Source organism: Chiloscyllium plagiosum, unplaced genomic scaffold (assembly GCF_037043375.1).
Source record: "Chiloscyllium plagiosum isolate Xiang-an unplaced genomic scaffold, Cpla_swu_hap1 HiC_scaffold_27, whole genome shotgun sequence".
Classification (NCBI taxonomy): Eukaryota; Metazoa; Chordata; class Chondrichthyes; order Orectolobiformes; family Hemiscylliidae; genus Chiloscyllium; species Chiloscyllium plagiosum.
The window spans coordinates 38208992-38227328 of NW_028270165.1; the positions used below are offsets into that span (position 1 = coordinate 38208992).

Sequence of the window (18337 nt, forward strand, 5' to 3'; positions counted from 1 at the left end):
ACCTTTCCCAGGACCACAGCAGTCACTTCTCAATATACATGTGGTCATGGCAGCAGAATCATATAATCCCTGCAGGCTCTTTGGCCCATTTAATTCACACCAAACTTCCAAACAGCTTCCCACCAGACCAACTCACCTACCATATAGCTCTGCAGCTTCCCCTGGCTTATTTACCTAAACTGCAGATTGTTGGACTGTGGGTAGAAACCGCAGCACCCAGAGTAAACCATGCACAAAGTCCACACAGACAGTCCTCAGAGGCTGGAATCAAACCCAGGTCCCTGGCAATGTGAGGCAGCAGCACTAGCCACAAAGTCACTGTGCTGCCCATAGCTTTGGGGTTCTGCTTTGTCTTTGTAGTTTCTGACTGGCTGTCGTCTCCTGACATTGTTGGACCACACCCACTGCAGCCTCCCTTTCCCACTTCTCCAGCCCTGAGCACATTGGTTCCTGAATCCTGCTGCCAACTGCAGAGAACAGAGACGATCTCTGTCACTATTGTCCCTTACCACCACCACCTTCTCCCAACTCCCCCCCCCCCCCCCCCAAACTTTGTTCTTCCTCCCACCACCCAGCCAGTTCGCACCTCCCCCCTGCAGCCCTCTCTCAGATCCTCTTTACCTGCGTGATTCACACTCATACCCACCTGATCCTGTCCACTGACCCAATGAGAAGGCTCTGTCTGGAGATGAATGACCATTACCCAGAATAAAAAGCTGGTTAAGTTTTCCCCTGATGTGTATGCAGCCTGGCTTCCAGCTCCAACTCTGAGCTGAAGGTCTTCCAGCATGTGTTTGCTCTCATCCAGAGCCTCCCACCTTCTGCAAAGCAAAAGATAAGTTCCACCCAGTACGCTCCAATGCATGTTGTACAACTGCTCAATTGTTTTTAGTGGCCAAGCAGAGGCTGATAGCCACGTTCGGAACCCATGAGGATGGTCTCAACAGGGACCTTGGGTCACTCCACTACATTATACACTCACACGCTCTCTTACATACACATGGTCTCTCAGACACACACATACAAACACACCCCACACATGCCTTCTCAGAGGCTTATACTCCATCACACAAACGTTACCAAGCATGCACACTTGCAAACACATACACATGGGTCTATGTGGTGAATTTGCATTTGCAGATACATTCGATGTGCGCTTTGAGCAGAAATCGGCAGGTAGTCAATCCATGTATTATTTTATAAATTCCTACTTTGATAATAGAACCATTCTGATTCAAGATTTGGATACAGACACACTCAAACTTCACACCTTTCATACATTGAGAGCTGAGATGTCACCTATTTTTATAAAACCTTAAGTCATCTCGAGACTGACTTAAAAAATATTCTGGGATTTATACATTAATGAAACAAAACCTGCAACCCATTCTAAAAGATGAAAGACTTAACAGCAATCCAGGTTTTTTTCAATATATCATTTCTGTTGCATGACACTGTGATCTTTTGCTTTAAATTCTGTGTCTTATGATCCTGCTCCACAGCTACCTGATGAAGGAGCAGTGCTCTGGAAGCTAGTGCATCCAAATAAACCTATTGGACTATAACCTGGTGCTTTTTAACTTTACCCACCCCAGTTCAACACCGGCCCCTCCACATCGTTTCTAGTGAACTCGGCCCACACCCTTTACTGCTGCCAGTAAACTTTACAATGCTGATGAAATGGTGCAGTACCTGCACTCCTGAAAAATTTACAATTTCTAACGATAGTAGCTACTCATTCACTACTCCATCTGATACACGACATTGGAAACTTAGTGCAGGAGGCTGAAAGAAATGAGCAGCTTTAAAACAAAAACCATTTGGAGCTCAAAGCTTTCAATGAGAGCCTGAACCCGACGTTAAGTTCAGGTAAACTTTACTGTGACCAACTTTGTTACAGCTTCAGATTCCCCCCAGCAAAAAGGCATAGAAAAAGTAGTTCTTTTTAAAAAACAGCTTAAGGTCAAAGCCCACACACTCTCCACACCCAACACCACCACCAACCCGTTGCTCCTTCAATCCTCCTGCAATGGCGCGTGAACTCGCTGGTGGCTCCGCAGGTTGAAGAAGCGTGTGAAACCCTTCCCACACTGAGAGCAGGTGAAGGGCTTCTCGCCCGTGTGGACCCACTGGTGGTTCAGCAGGTTGGAGGAATTGCTAAAAGCCTTCCCGCACACGGTGCAGGGGAACGGCCTCTCCCCCGTGTGGACCCGCTGATGGGTCAGCAGGTGGAAGGAACTGTTGAAGGCCTTCCCGCACTCTGGACAGCTGAAGGGTCTCTCCTCTGTGTGGACACGCCGGTGGGTCAGTAGGTTGGAGGAATTGCTGAAGGCTTTCCCGCACTCTAAGCAGCTGAAAGGCCTTTCACCCGTGTGGACCCGTTGGTGGTTCAGCCTGTAGGAGGAACTGCTGAATGCCTTCCCACACTCGGGGCAGCTGAAGGGCCTTTCCCCGGTGTGGACCCGCCGGTGGGCCAGCAAGGCAGAGGAATAGCTGAAGGCCTTCCCACACTCGGGACAGGAGAACGGCCTCTCCCCCGTGTGGATCCGCTGGTGCTTCAGCAGGTCAGAGGATTTGCTGAAGGCCTTCCCGCAGTTGGGACAGCTGAAGGGCCTTTCCCCTGTGTGGACCCGCCGGTGGGTCAGCAGGGCAGAGGAATCACCGAAGGCCTGTCCGCAGTCAGGGCAGGAGAATGGCCTCTCCCCTGTGTGGACCCGCTGGTGCTTCAGGAGGTCGGAGGAATTGCTGAAGGCCTTCCTACACTCGGAGCAGCTGAAGGGCCTCTCCCCCGCCTGGACCCGCTTGTGGGTCAGCAGGGTGGTGGAACTGCTGAATGCCTTGCCGCACTCAGGGCAGCTGAATGGCCTCTCCCCTCTGTGGATCTGGTGGTGCTTTAGCAGGTCAGAGGATTTGCTGAAGGCCTTCCTACAGACTGGGCAGGAGAATGGCCTTTCCCCGGTGTGGCTGCGCTGATAAGTCTCTGGGGCAGACGGGGCATGAAAGCCTTTCCCACAGTTACCACACTTCCATGGTTTCTCCACAGGGCGGGATTCCTCCAGTTTCTCCATGGCTGAAGCTTCAGCTGTACGCAAACACTTGTACAGCCCCTCCCCACTGTGAATTCCTGTTTTCAGGCCGTATAGCTGTTACACGCTCCACGCTCAGTGCGCTGCAACAGTAGGGTCTCTCATCTAGTCCTATTGATGCTGAAAAAGTACTCAAACAAGAACCAAAAAGTTTGTTTCCTTCTCACAGAATCATAGTTGAAAATTGTTGCGGTCCTGATGAATTGGGTGACTGTCAGACATTGATGTCAAAGTGAGGACTGCAGTCGCTGGAGAGTCAGAGACAAAAAGCGCAGCACTGGAAAAGCACAGCAGGTCAGGCAGCATCCGAGGTGCAGGAGAGTCAATGTTTCCGGCATAACGCTTATAGCTGTTCATTTTGAAACTTCTGTCTTCAGATCTTCAAATACGCTGCAAAAAGAAATTATAAGATTCATCACTGTCAGTGCAGGGTAGAAATTCAGAACAAGCAATTCTACTTTCTGCAGAATATTCTTTTCTTATTTCACAAAATTGAAAACACCATCCCACTCTCTCCCCCTCTGTTCTCACTCTGCTCTAATCAATTCTTACGGGGCAACCAACAAGGTGACTTTGTCACTGTATAAGTTCAAAATTAATATGAAAGAAGTCTTCGATAAGCTGTTGGCACTTAGAAGTTGACAAGGCACTGGGACTTGATGAAATATATCCAAGGATCTTGAAGAAAGGGACGACAGAAATTGTGGGAGCGTTCGACATAATTCAACAGTCTTCCATGGAATTGGAGGAAGTGACTGGAAAACTGCAAACACTTTAGCCTTGTTTTAGAAAGGTTGTAAAGATTTACTCAGCAATTAGAGGGCAGCCAGTTTAAATTTGGTGGAAAAGCAGAAATCGTTATTCTGGTCAAAATTTGTAGTCACATGGAGAAAGGTGGATTAAGAAGAGCCAGCGTGGGATTGCTGAAGGGGACATTGCATTTAATTAACTTGATGGTGTTTTTTGCAGAAGTTACAGGCTTGACGAGGATAACACCTCAGCTCTCCTCTTTGTTATCCATCCTGGCTGTCCTAGGGAGTCTGGTACACCTACAGCCTTGACGTAATGCTGAATTTGAGGGGATTAAAGCACTAAAGTGTGACTTCAAATTACTTGGCTTCACGGGTTTTGCTATCATATCTCTCCCATAAACGCTGACAGAACAGGCTGTGTGCAGGAGTTTGCTGGGCACCATCTTCATTAATCAAAAGGGAAAGAGCTATTGATTCAGCACCTCAGTAAATCTTGAGGCAGTCTTAGCTCCTATGCACATGTTGGGATACATGTAAGGAGATGTTTATATTTTGCTTCTGTACTTAGAATTCAGAAATTGAAGCCAGTGTACATTTTAAAAATATTCAAGATTAAAAGTACAGAGGAGATCAATATTATACAACAATCCAACAACCCCGTCCCAAGACAACAGGCGCCTGACCCTCACAAAGCTGGCGGCCGGTTGCCCGGGCAACCCGAGAGCTCCTTCGCCGGTGAAGTAAACACTGAGCCTGTGGGGCTTCTATTGGAGGCCTGAGCCTCCCCCTAGGAGTTTATAAACTCCCCAGTCTCCCTCCTCCCGCGGTTCCCAATCCTACCCTGTCTCACTGTCTCCTCTCCCCGGGGGCAGGAGCCAGGTCTTGGCGCTCGGGCCTGGCGACCTCCCCGGGATGTTCCTGAAACCTGGTCCTGTTCTGAAGAAGGATCCCCGGACCCGAAACACCTCCTCACATTCCTCCCGACACGAGCTGCCGGACCTGCTCAGCTTTTCCAGCGGCTCCTGTTCTTGTTCCTTCAGCCGCCGGCGCCATTCCTCTCCCACACTCAGTCACACTATGTCCCATTGCACATGCGCCAACTCAGGGGGCGGGTCCCTCCTGGTGACGTCATCACCGCCGAAGTGGCGCGGTCGGAGGAGTCCTCCAAGAATTCGGTGACAATGGGGGCGGGGCGATCGCTTTCCCCGCCCCCAGCCACTTGCAAGGTGAGTTTCTTTTAAGTTTGAACGTATTTTCTTTCAATTTTCAGAAATGTTATTCCAGACCTCTGGAAGGCTGAAGCATTGAGAAACTTTCAGACATAAACAAACGGATATGAATAAATTTCATAAAAATAGGTAAGGTAAATTGCGAAATAAACCCAGCACAAAATATCAAAAAGAATAGCAAGAGCTTGTATTGGAATGCTGAAGGGAACAGAATCGCTGAAGTAAATGTTGGTCCCTTGGAAGGTGAAACCGCTGAGTTAATGGGGGAACACTGAAATAGCAAAGCTGCTAAACCAAAACTTTCCTCAGCTTTCACATTGGAGGACAGCAATACTATCCCTATTGGAACAGGCAAGTCAGAGGCTGTAGAAAGGGTAGCACTTAAACAATCAACGTCGATAGGTACACTATCGGGATTGAGGGCGGACAGGTCCCCTGGGCCTAATGGCCCACATTCTAATGTACTAAAGGCAGTGGATACGTTAGTTACAATATTCCAAAATTCCTTGGACACAAGAAAGATTTATTGAGTTTATTTAAGACTGAGATAGGTAGATTCTTGATTGTCATTTTAGTCTTCATTCTAAGGTGATCAAAGGTTACGAAGAGAAAGCGCCAGAAAGGAGTTGACTTCAGCCATGATTGGGTGACGGAGCAGACTTGCTGGGCTGAATGGCCTCTGATATCTTATGAATCCACTGGAGTGGAAAAATACTAATGTAACACCTGTATTCAAAAAGGGAGAGAAGCAATACGTGAGAAATTGCAGACCAGTTAGTTCAACAGCTGTTAATGGGAAGTTGTTAGAATCAATTATCAAGGAAGCAATATCAGGATGTTTGGAAAGTCAAAACTCTTTAGATAGCTCCTTTCAAACTACTACCGTTAAGAAGGTCAAGAGCAGCAGTTACATGGGAGACCATTACCTGCAAGTTCTGTTCAAAGACACTCACTATTGGAGCAGCACACTCATCTCAACATACAGAGATTACAAAGATAAAGATGGGAGAAACCATTGGAGAGATTTGAAGACTAAAATGAGAATTTTAAAATTTGGTTGTTGCTTGAATGGGCACCAGCACAGGTCAGTGGACACATGAGCCACAGAGGAATGAGAATTGTTGCCATGATACAAGAGCAAAGTCTTAGATAATTTCAAGTTTACAGAAGGGCAAATGCGTAAAATTATTGATTGCAGCAGTGAAGTAGTCAAGCCTGGAGGTAAGGAAGGGAGCAAAGATGATTCCGGCAGCAGCAGCTACTTTGGGAATGGGACAGGCTCGAATGAGATGACAGAGGCAGATACAGGAGGCTTTGTGCTGTCACAGGTCAGAAGCTCCTCTCAGAATCCAATACAGCAAGTTATGAACAGCCTGGCTGAATCTGAGAGTTATAAGGGAGAGAGATGGAGGCTGAGGAATGAAGATGGATGCAAAAACTGGAAACCAGTGGCTTCATTCTTCCCAGTGTTTAATTGGAGTGGATCCATCAATATGAAGAATTTCAGCAACCAGATTGGACCATGAAACTGGTGAGTTTTGAGAAGGTTTGTAGCTCAGGGTGAGGTTCTGGATGTAGGTTTGCTCGCTGAGCTGAAAGGTTCATTTTCCATCACTATACTAGGTAACATCTGCAGTGAGCCTCCAGATGAAGCACCAGTGGTGTAGCCCACTTTCTATTTAGATGTTTGGGTTGGTGATGTCATTTCCTGTGGTGGCATCATTTCGTATGGCAATGTCATTTCCTGTTCTTTTTCCGGGGGGGGGGGGGGGGGGGGGGGGGGAAGGGGGGGGGGTGTAAATTGGATCCAAGTCAATGTATTTGTTGATAGAATTCTGGTTGGAATGCTATGCTTCTAGGAATTCTCATGCGTGTCTCTGTTTGGCTTGTCCTGGGGTGGATGTGTTGTGCCAGTCGAAGTGGTGTCCTTCCTCATGCATCTGTAAGGATACTAGGGATAGTGGGTGATGTCTTTTTGTGGCTAGTTGATGTTCATATATCCTAGTGGCTAGTTTTCTGCCTGTTTGTCCAATGTAGGGAACACCACATCCATCCTCGGATAAGGGTCTGTTTCTGTGTTGTCTGACTTTAACTCTTCTTTTACTGGTCATCACAACCATTTTCTTGCCTTCCCCAATACCCATCCAATTCATTGTTGTTTAAAATATCAGATGAACTCAGCCTTGAATGTATTCAGTGACCCCATACCTGCAGGAAGACATCCCCACTTCTGAACTCAGTTCCTCTTGCTAATATACCACTTGCCTTGTGCATTGCTTGCTGCACCTGTCTGACAACTGGCATTGATTGGTGTGGAAGAACATGTTGCTGGAAAAGCACAGCAGGTCAGGCAGCATCCAAGAAGCAGGAGAATCAGCCCAAAACGTCGATTCTCCTGCTCCTCTGATTCTGCCTGAACAGCTGTGCTTTTCCAGCAACACTCTCAACTCTGATCTCCAGCATCTGCAGACCTCAATTTCTCCTGGTGTGAAAAAACGCTGAGACCTCTTTGTCCATCCACACAACATTCCTGATGAAGGGCTTGTGCCTGAAACATCAACTCTCCTGCTCCTCGGATGCTGTCTGACCTGCTGTGCTTCCAGTGCCACATTTTTTGACTCTGATCTCCAGCTTCTGCCATCCCAATATATGATCATTTAAACAATGTTTTGTGCTGTTTTCTTTTTCCACAACACCGGCTATAACTTCACACTGAGGTAATACATTTGCCATGTGTTTGCCAATTGAGACACAGACTTGGACCAACTTTTCCAGTCTGTCCCCTCCCTGGATTCCCTCCCTTTGCTTTTAGTTGCTTCAAGTCACAAATTGAACCCCAGCATGAAAAAAAAGAGAGTAGAAGAGGGGGAGAGAAGAGAGATCGCTGTGCTCACAGATGTTGGACAGAGGAAGTTCCAGTCTGTGGTGAATCTCAATCTTCATTCATAGAGAGAAGCAGCAGCAGCTTGAGAAGCTAATGGTCCACCTTCAGACAATAGAGAGGCTGTGTTTAACAAGAACACTAGACTCCTACCGGTCCTCCAGTACTCCTCATTGGTCCATCAAAACAACATAGCGCCGTTTTTGCGGACAGCTACAAGCATGGGCGGTGTTTTTGCTGACACTGAGGAGCATGCGTAGTAGACTCTGTGGAGATGGAGTTACTGACAGTTTCGAACTATCCAAAGGCCAACGGGAGAAAAAAAAGATAGAGCCACACTGCTGTAGGTCTGGAGTCAGTCGTGCGTAGGCCAGACCAGGGAAACAATGCAGCTGGGACGGCTGAGTGAATCCTTTCCCCTAACAACAGTTTCCTTCCCTAAAAAGGACATGAGTCAGTCAGATGGGGGTTTTCTTTGCCCCGAAAAATGGTTTCATCGTTAAATACTGAACTCCAGGTTTCTGACCGAATTCCAATTCCGTCATCTCCCGCGGCAGGATTCGCCGGAACTGGGTTGTTAGTCCAGTTGATAATGCCACTAGGCTGTCATTCCTTCAACCCCCTGCGATGGCAAATGAACTCGCTGGTGCCTCCGCAGGAGGGAGGAGCAGGTGAAGGCCTTCCCGCACTCGAGGCAACTGAAGGGCCTTTCCCCTGTGTGGACCCGCCGGTGGGTCTGGAGATTGGAGGAATCGCTAAAGCCCTTCCCGCAGTCGGGGCACCCGAAAGGCCACTCCCCCGTGTGGACCAGCTGATGTCTCAGCAGGGCAGAGGAATCACTGAAAGCTTTCCAGCACTTGGGGCAGCTGAACGGCCTCTCCCCGGTGTGGAGCAGCTGGTGCTTCCGCAAGGTGCCCACTTGACTGAATCCCTTCCCACACTCGGGACAGCTGAAGGGCCTTTCCCGCGTGTGGACACGCTGGTGGGTCAGAAGGTGGGAGGAATTGCTGAAGGCCTTCCCGCATTCGGGGCAGGGGAATGGCCTCTCTCCTGTGTGGACCCGCTGGTGGGTCAGCAGGATGGAGGCCCGGGTAAAGCCCTTCCCACACTCGGGACACCTGAAGGGCCTCTCCCCTGTGTGGCGCCGCTGGTGCCTCAGCATGGAGGCGGCCTGGGTAAAGCCCTTCCTGCACTCAGGGCAGGAGAATGGCCTCTCCCCCGTGTGGACCAGCTGGTGCCTCAGCAGGGTGGAGGCCTGGGTAAAACCCTTCCTGCACTCGGTGCAGGAGAATGGCCTTTCCCTGGTGTGACTGCGCTGATGAATCTCCAGGGCAGACGGGACACGGAAGCCTTTTCCACAGTCGCCACACTTCCACGGTTTCTCCACAGGGTGAGATTCCTCAGGATTCTCCATGGCCAAAGTTTCAGCTGCACACAAACACGTGTATAGCCTCTCCCCACCGTGAATTCCTCGTTCCAGGCCGTATCACTCTTCCAGGCTCCACATTCAGTGCGGTTCAACAGTGGGTCTCTCATCCAGTCCCACTGATGCTGAAAATGTACTGAAACAGGAACCAAAAAGCTTTGCTCCTTCTCACAGAATCTAAGTTGAAAATTGCTGAGGTCCTAATGGATTGAGTGACTGTCAGATATTGATGTCAAAGCGAGGATTGCAGATGCCGTACAGTGAGTCGAGAAGTGTGCTGGAAAAGCACATCAGGTCAGGCAGCACCTGAGGAGCAGGAGAGTTGATGTTTTGGGCATAAGCCCTTCATCTGTTGATTTGAAACTTCTATCTTCAAATACTCTGTAAAAAGAGATTACAAATGTCATCACTGTCAGTCCAGAATAGAAACTCAGAACAAGCAATTCTACTTTCTGCAGAATTTTCCACAAAATTGAAAGCACCATCCCACTCTCTCTCTCTATTCTCACTCCCTTTTAACTAATTCTCCTGAAGGTACTGATTCAGGATCTTACTGGGGCAGAAAAGCAAAAATATCAAGACTGACATCTCTCTGAAGTTTGGATAACTCCACCTGAAAGTTAATATCTTCCACGACATTGGGATGCTGCTGCTGAGAGCGAACAGGTCTAATTTTGGGAAGCAAACAAAAATGTTAATTCAGGGTGAACCTGCCATGCAGCTTCTTGAGGAACAACCAGATACAAGATGGTTAACGCCCCCAGGAAGAGGGGAACAAAATGAGACATCAAGGCGTTAACACTGACACCAGAGAGAAACTGAACATACAGATGTGGCAAACATTAGTGGAAAGCCAGAGTCATAGAGATATACAGCACAGAAAATGACCCTTCAGCCAAAGTCTTCCAGATATCCTAAATTAATCTAGTTGCATTTGCCAGCACTTGGCCCATATGCTTCTTAACCCTTTCTATTCATACACCAATCCAAATGTCTTTTACATACTGTAATTGTACCAACCTCCATCACTTCCTCTGGCAGCTCATTCCAAACATGCACCAGGCTCTGCGTGAAAAATTTGCCCCTTCTGATGCTTTTAAATGTCCACCCCACCCACCCTCACCCTAAACCTTGTTACTACCTCGTCCTGGACTCCCCTATCCCAGGTAAAAGACCTTGTCTATTTACCCGATCCACACCACTGATGATTTTATACAAGTCTATAAGGTCACCCCTCAGACACTGCCGCGCTAGGGAAAACAACCTATAGTTCCATCTTCACTCACACGGGTAATTAAGATTCATAGCGGAGTTTGTTCACTCCAGTTGCTAAAGTGAACAAATGTCCCTCCCTTCTCTCTCTCGCCCCCAGGATGAAGAGTTGCCCAGACGGAAAGAGTTTCACTCAAACTGACAGGGCCACTTCCGCGTTGTGACATCAATAATGATTCACAAGGGCGGACCGAGGCCAACACCCAGCCCCCGCACTGCGCCGGCTCCGGACTCCGGCGTGCGATTAACCCGCATTACGCCTGCTCCAGATGGCCGGCGTCCCACTGACCTGCATTACACGTGCTCCGGAGGGCCTGGATCCGGCTGGCCCTCGCTGCGCCCGCTCCGGACGGAAAGCGTCCGGCTGACCCTTACTGCGCCTGCTCGGATTGGATGGCGTCCGGCTGGCCCTCACTGCGCCTGCTCCGGACGGACGGCGTCTGGCTGGCCCTCACTGCGCCTGCTCCGGACGGACGGCGTCCGGCTGGCCCTCACTGCGCCTGCTCCGGACGGACGGCGTCCGGCTGACCCTCACTGCTCCTGCTCCGGACGGACGGCGTCCGGCTGACCCTCACTGCGCCTGCTCCGGACGGACGGCGTCCGGCTGGCCCTCACTGCGCCTGCTCCGGACGGACGGCGTCCGGCTGGCCCTCACTGCGCCTGCTCCGGACGGACGGGGTCTGGCTGGCCCTCACTGCGCCTGCTCCGGACGGACGGCGTCCGGCTGGCCCTCACTGCGCCTGCTCCGGACGGACGGCGTCCGGCTGGCCCTCACTGCGCCTGCTCCGGACGGACGGCGTCCGGCTGACCCTCACTGCGCCTGCTGCGGACGGACGGCGTCCGGCTGGCCCTCACTGCGCCTGCTGCGGATGGCCGGCGTCCAGCTGACCCTCACTGCGCCTGCTGCGGTCGGTGTCAGACTGACCCGCATTACGTCCGCTCCGGACGGCCGGCGCTGCCCTGCACAGTTGGGAAAATCCCTTCCCTTCAACAAATCCCCATAATGTGGAAGCAGGCAATTCGGCCCAACGAGTCCACACCGACCCTCCAAAGGGTAACCCACCCACACCCATTCCTCTACATTCACCCCCTGACTAATCCACCCGAGCCTGCACAACCCTGGCACTATGGGTAATTTAGCATTGTCCAGGTAAAGGTGGATTGGCAAAGTTAAAAATCACACAACGCCAGGTTATCATCCAACAGGTTTATTTGAAAGGAGTAGCATTTGGAGCGCTGCTCCTTCATGTGGTTGTGGAGAATAAGATCATAACGCATAGAATTTATGAAAAAACATGACAGTGCCCTGCCACTGAAATGATCTATTGAACAAAGCTGGATTGTGTAATCTTTCATCTTTTAGAATGTGTTGCAGGTATCACAAATATGTAAATCCCACAATTTCCTGCAAGGCACCTTCGAGATAACAATGGTTTTATAACAAAAGATGACATCTTTCAGTCTGGGGGGATGGGGGGAGGAGAGTGGGGGGTTGGGGGGGAGGAGAGTGGGGGGTTGGGGGGGGAGGAGAGTGGGGGGTTGGGGGGGAGGAGAGTGGGGGGTTGGGGAGGGAGGGGGGAATGGCAGAACTAGAGGGCATATGTTTAGGGTGAGAGGGGAAAGATATAAAAGAGACCTAAGGGGCAACCTTTTCACAAAGAGGGTGGTACATGTACGGAATGAGCTGCAAGAGGAAGAGGTGGAGGCTAGTACAATTGCAACATTTGAAAGGGATCTGGATGGAATATATGAATAGCAAGGGTTTGGAGGGATATGGGGTGGGTGTGAGAAGGTAGGACTAGATGGGTTGGGATATCTAGTCGGCATGGACAAGTTGGATCGCAGGGTCTATTTCTGTGCTGTACATCTCTACGACTATTTCAGCTCAGACAATGCATGAAAGGTGTGAGATCAGAGTCTGTCTGTATCCTAACCTTGAGTCAGGCTGGTTCTATTTTCAAAAGTTGAATTTACATAATACTACATGTATTGACTGCCTGGAGATTGTTCATTTTAGGAGCAAAATAGAATGTATCGGCAAATATAATGCTGCAAATACAAATTCACTGCAATGGACTTGTGTGTATACACACACACGCATGAGAGAAATAAAAAGTCTATTTCTGTGCTGCATATCACACAGACATTGAGATAACATGCTTTATTTCTGTGGTTGTAAATGTTGTTGTAAATTATAGCTGGGGACTAATAGTTAGATGTAAGGGACAGAATTCCTCAAAATAGGGCACTATAAGAATCCTGGGAGAACCCTATTCTGGTTTACTTACTAGTGAACAAACATTAAGCACGAGGATCTATTTATTTTTAATTTTGATTCGTTTTTCTTGTTTGATTCCCTGCTATGACAACACTGTATCTGAATGGTTGACAGGCTGAGAGATGGTGGGTTGGGTCTCAATTGACCCAATGTTTTATTGTTCCAAATGGTGTAAAAATGGGTGTCAAAGCTTCAGCAGAAATCCAGCAGAGCTGACAGGCCAACATCTTACTCTAAGCGAACAGGGAGATCAACAGAGGAGAGAGAAATCAGGACCTGAAATCTGAGCTGACACCAGACTACCCTATGATCAATGCTTTGATTAGCAGTGCCAACCCTCTACCTTGACCTCGCTTCCCATTTGACTACCCCCTCAATATTCAGGATCCAATCCTTGTCATCCTGAAGCTGGGTTAGCCATGGGAAATGCAGGGTTCTAGTTCCATAGTAATAAAAGCAGGAGTAGGCCATTTGTCCTGTCAGGCCTACTCTGCCATTCATTAAGATCATCGCAGCTCCTCCTCCCTGCATTGTCAAAGCTACCCTTAATTCACCAACCATGCAAAAACCCATCCAACTGTGTCTTCAATATACTGAAGTGGCCTTTACTGCTTCATTGGGCAGAGAATTCCATAGATTCACTCCTAATCGGTGTTTGAAAGCTACTCCCCCTAATCTTGAGGTCTAGTCTCACCCAACAGCAGAAATGACTGGATAGGGAAGGGCTGCATCCCCAAAGTGCAATGAATTCCCACTTACCCCCAAAATCCCGGATGTACTCACTCACTCAGTTGTTTGCTCATAAATGAAAGATTTTACTGTTACAACTTCTGCTCCTAGTCAGGGCAAAACATCTTTGACAGCTGCTCTGAAAGTCCAATCTTCACAACCACACTTATGAATCATTCTCCTCTCACCTCAAATATGCACCGTCTAGTTTTGGACTGCACCATCCCGGGGAAAAGATCTTGGGTATTCACCCTATCCATGCCCGTTACAACGTCAATGCCCTCAGTTTCTGATGCTCCAGGGAAAATATCCCTGGCCTATTCTCCCTCTCCCAGTAGTTTAAACCCTCCAAGTCTGGCAACAACCTTGTAAATCTTTTCCAACCTCTTTCAAAGTTTCACAACATCTTTTCTATATCAAGGAGACTAGAATTGAATGCAGTGTTCCAAAAGTGGCCCAACCAATTTCGTGGACAGCGGCCACATGACCTCCCAATTCCCATACTCAATGCTCTGACCAAGAAAGGAAAGCATACTGAATGCCTTCTTTACTATCGTAGCTACCTGAGACTCCACTTTCAAGGAATTATGAACCTGCACTACAAGGTCTTTATTCAGCAACACTCCCCTTAACTGTGTCAGTTCTGCCTGGATTGCTTGACCAAAATGCAACTCCTCACATTTGTCTAAATTAAACTCCATCTCCCAATCTTCGGCCCAATGACCCACCTGCTCAATTCCCATTTATAGCAAACTCTCTTATTCCCTAGAAGCTGAAAATCTTAATCCCACCTAATTCCTGCTGCATCTCATCCTGAAGGGTCTGGTTCATGCTGATACACAGGCCCACACTCTAATTGAAACATACAGAATACTGAATGGCATGGACAGACTGGATGTTGGGAAGATGTTTCCATTGGTAGGAGAGACAAGAACCTCAAGGCACAGCCTTAGAGTAAAGGGAAGGCCTTTTGGAACTGTGATAAGGAGAAACTCCTTCAACCAGAGAGTGGTGAATCTTTGGAATTCATTGCCACAGAAAGCTGTAAAGGACAGGTCATTGAGAATATTTAAGACGGAGGTAGACAGGTTCTTGAGTATCAAGGGGATCAAGGGTTACGGGGAGAAAGCAGGAGAATGGGCCTGAGAAACTTATCAGCTGCGATTGTGTGCTATCAGCAGACCTGATGGGCTGAATGGCCTAATCTCAGCTCCAATGTGTTATGGTCTCTTGCTGTCCTGGACACAGAGGGTGAGAATTGGGAGCAGGACTAGGACATTTGGTCTTTCGTGCCTGGACCAGTATTGCACAGATCATAACTGGATATGAATATACCTACATTTTGGTGGACAGGCTGGGACATTTTTCATTGGAGCATAGGAGGTTGAGAGGTGACCTTACTGAGGTTGATTAAATCATGACAGATCTAGCTACGTGAATGGCAGATGTCCTTTCCCTTGGGTGGGGGTGTCAAGATTAGGGAGCAAATTTTGAAGGAGAGAGGAGAAAGATTTGAAAAACATGAGGGACATTATTTTTCATTTTACAGAGAGTGGTTCGCGTGTGGAATGAATGTCCTGAGGAAGTGGTGCAGTTATAGCATTTAAAGGACATTTGGATAAGTATCTGAATAGGAAAGATTCAGAGGATATGGACCAAATACTGGCAGGTGGGACTAGTTTAGTTTGAGAACATAGTCAGCATGGACTAGTTGGACTGAAGGGGCTGTTTCTGTGCTGTCTGACACTGTAACTGTTCTATTCTGGTCTTGAAACAATTTTCTTAATATCCTCCATAAACATCCATTTCATTGTTGTTCAAAATATCAGATGAACTCAGCAGTGAATACGTTCAATGACCCCTCTAACTGCAGGAAGACATCCCCACTTCTGAACTCAATTCCTCTTGCTAATATACCACTTGCCTTGCTGATAGCTTGCTGCACTTGTCCGACAACTGGCAGTGACTGGTGCAGAAGGACACTGAGGTCCCATTGTACATCTACACATCATTGTTGATGAAGGGCTTGTGCCCAAAACATCAACTCTCATGCTGCCTGACTAGCTGTACTTTTAGGAGAAAGTGAGGACTGCAGATGCTGGAGGTCAGAGCTGAAAATATGTTGGTGGAAAAGTGCAGCAAGTCAGGCAGCATCCAAGGAGCATGAGAATCGACGTTTCGGACATGAGCCCTTCTTCAGGAATGAGGAAAGTGTGGCAAACAGGCTAAGATAAAAGGTAGGGAGGAGGGACTTGGGGGAGGGGCGTTGGAAATGCGATAGGTAGAAGGAGGTTAAGGTGAGGGTGATAGGCCGGAGTGGTTAGGAAGAAGATTGCAGGTTAGGAAGGTGGTGCTGAGTTTGAGGGTTGGGACTGAGACAAGGGGGGGGGGGGAAATGAGGAAACTGGAGAAATCTGAGGTCATCCCTTGTGGTTGGAGGGTTCCTAGGCGGAAGATGAGGCGCTCTTCCTCCAGCCGTCATGTTGCCATGGTCTGGCGATGGAGGAGTCCAAGGACCTGCATGTCCTTGGTGGAGTGGGAGGGGGAGTTGAAGTGTTGAGCCACGGGGTGGTTGGGTTGGTTGGTCCGGGTGTCCTAGAGGTGTTCTCTGAAACATTCTGCAAGTAGGCGGCCTGTCTCCCCAATGTAAAGGAGGCCACATCGGGTACAGCGGATGCAGTAAATGATGTGTGTGGAGGTGCCGGTGAATTTGTGGTGAATATGGAAGGATCCCTTGGGGTCTTGGAGGGAAGTAAGGGGGGAGGTGTGGGCTGAAAATGTGTTGCTGGAAAAGCACAGCAGGTCAGGCAGCATCCAAGGAGCAGGAGAATCGACGTTTCGGGCATGAGCTCTTCTTCAGGAATCTGAAGGTGTGGACGCAAGTTTTGCATTTCTTGCGGTTGCAGGGGAAGGTGCCGGGAGTGGAGGTTGGGTTGGTGGGGGCTGTGGACCTGACGAGGGAGTCACGGAGGGAGTGGTCTTTTCGGAACGCTGATAGGGGAGGGGAGGGAAACATATTCCTGATGATGGGGTCCATTTGGAGGTGGCAGAAATGACGACGGATGATACGATGTATATGGAGGTTGGTGGGGTGGTAGGTGAGGACCAGTGGGGTTGTGGCCTGGTGGCGATTGGAGGGGGGGGGTGGGCTCAAGGGCGGAGGAGCGGGAAGTGGAGGAGATGCGGTGGAGAGCATCGTCGATCATGTCTGGGGGGAAATTGCTGTCTTTGAAGGAGGCCATCTGGGTTGTTCGGTATTGGAACTGGTCCTCCTGGGAGCAGATGCAGTGGAGATGAAGAAATTGGGAATATGGGTGCGACTCTGATCTTCAGCATCTGCAATCCTCACTTTCTCCACATCCCAATGTATCACATTTAAAAACGCACCTCCTTTCTGCTTTTTTTTTTGCCACAGCAAAGGCTATAGCTTCACATTGAGGTACTGCATTTGCCATGTGTTTGCCAACTGAGACACAGACCTGGTCCAACATTTCCTGAGTCTGTCTCCACCCCAGAGAATCACTCCCTTTCCTTTCAGCTGCTGCAAATCAACACTATATGAACAGGGATATCGGCTGGGTGCTGGCAAGCGGGACTAGATTAGGTTGCAATATCTGGCCGACATGAACGAGTTGGACCGAAGGGTCTGTTTCCGTACTATCCATCTCTATGACTATAATTGAACACCAAAATGAAAACTAAATGGAAAAGGGGGTGAGAAAAGAGAGTGCTGTACTCACAGATGTTGGACAGAAGAAGCAAGTTACAGTCTGGGCTGAAGCTCAATCTTCACAGCAGCTACAGAAGTTTATGGTCCTCCTTCTGCATTCAGACAATAGGGGCGCTCTAACTGGCAGGAGGACCAATCTCCATCCGGTCCTCCAGGCTTTACCATTGGTCCATCAAAAGGAAGTCGCGTGCCGTTCTTCGGACTTCGAGGAGCATGCGTACTACTTTGCTGACACCGGTGAGCATGCGCCTTCCTCGCTGACACCTCGGAGCATGCGCAGTGTGCGCTTTGGTGACTACTGTGACTGACAGATGTAAAGGATCTAAAGGCCAAAAGGAGAAAAAACGGCTGGAGCCACAATTTTATTTTTCCCTGTAGCTCGACGTTGTATTCTTTTTGCATTTTGTCTGGCTGCTCAACCTTTGTAAGCCTTTTCACCAGGGCCAGGGCAGATGAAGTTGTAAACTGGAGGGCATCGGTTTAAGGTGAGGGGAAGAAAGATTTAAAATGGTCCGAAGAAGCAACTTTTCGCACAGAGGGTGGTGTGTGTACGGAATGAACTGCCAGACGAAGTGGTGGAGGCTGGTGCATTTACAATGTTTAATAGGAATCTGGATGGGTATATGAATAGGAAGGGTTTAGAGGGATATGGTTAGGTTCGGATATGATTAGATTAGATTAGATTAGATTCCCTACAGTGTAGAAACTGGCCCTTCAGCCCAACCAATCCACACCAACCCTCCGAAGAGTAACCCCCCCCAGACCCATTTCTCTCTGACTAATACACCTAACACTATGGGCAATTTAACATGGACTATTCACCTGACCTGCACATTTTTGTACTGTGGGAGGAAACCGGAGCACTCTGAGGAAACCCACGCAGACACGGACAACATGCAAATTCCACACTGACAGTCACCAGAGCCTGGAATCGAACCTGGAACTTTGGTGCTG

At 48.8% G+C, this 18337-nt stretch overlaps 2 protein-coding genes across 2 annotated transcripts in view; both read right to left on the minus strand.

Moving 5' to 3' along the window:
- Positions 1-5448, minus strand: part of LOC148143647 (uncharacterized) — a 267997-nt gene extending 262549 nt beyond the window's left edge. Inside the window, exons 1-2 of the mRNA XM_087975254.1 lie at positions 4838-5448; positions 2334-3476 (exon numbers count right to left, since the gene is read on the minus strand). Coding sequence (XP_087831380.1) covers positions 2334-3068 — 735 coding nt within the window. The 5' untranslated portion in view covers positions 3069-3476; positions 4838-5448. The remainder of the gene's footprint in view (positions 1-2333; positions 3477-4837) is intronic.
- A 136-nt stretch (positions 5449-5584) lies between these two features.
- On the minus strand, positions 5585-9400 carry LOC148143653 (uncharacterized). The gene is made up of 2 exons (XM_087974441.1): positions 7962-9400; positions 5585-5793 (listed from the first exon to the last, which is right to left on the minus strand). The coding sequence occupies exon 1, from the start codon at positions 9360-9362 to the stop codon at positions 8547-8549; it is 816 nt and encodes a 271-aa protein (XP_087830567.1). The 5' UTR covers positions 9363-9400; the 3' UTR covers positions 5585-5793; positions 7962-8546.
- Positions 9401-18337: the final 8937 nt, after the last annotated feature.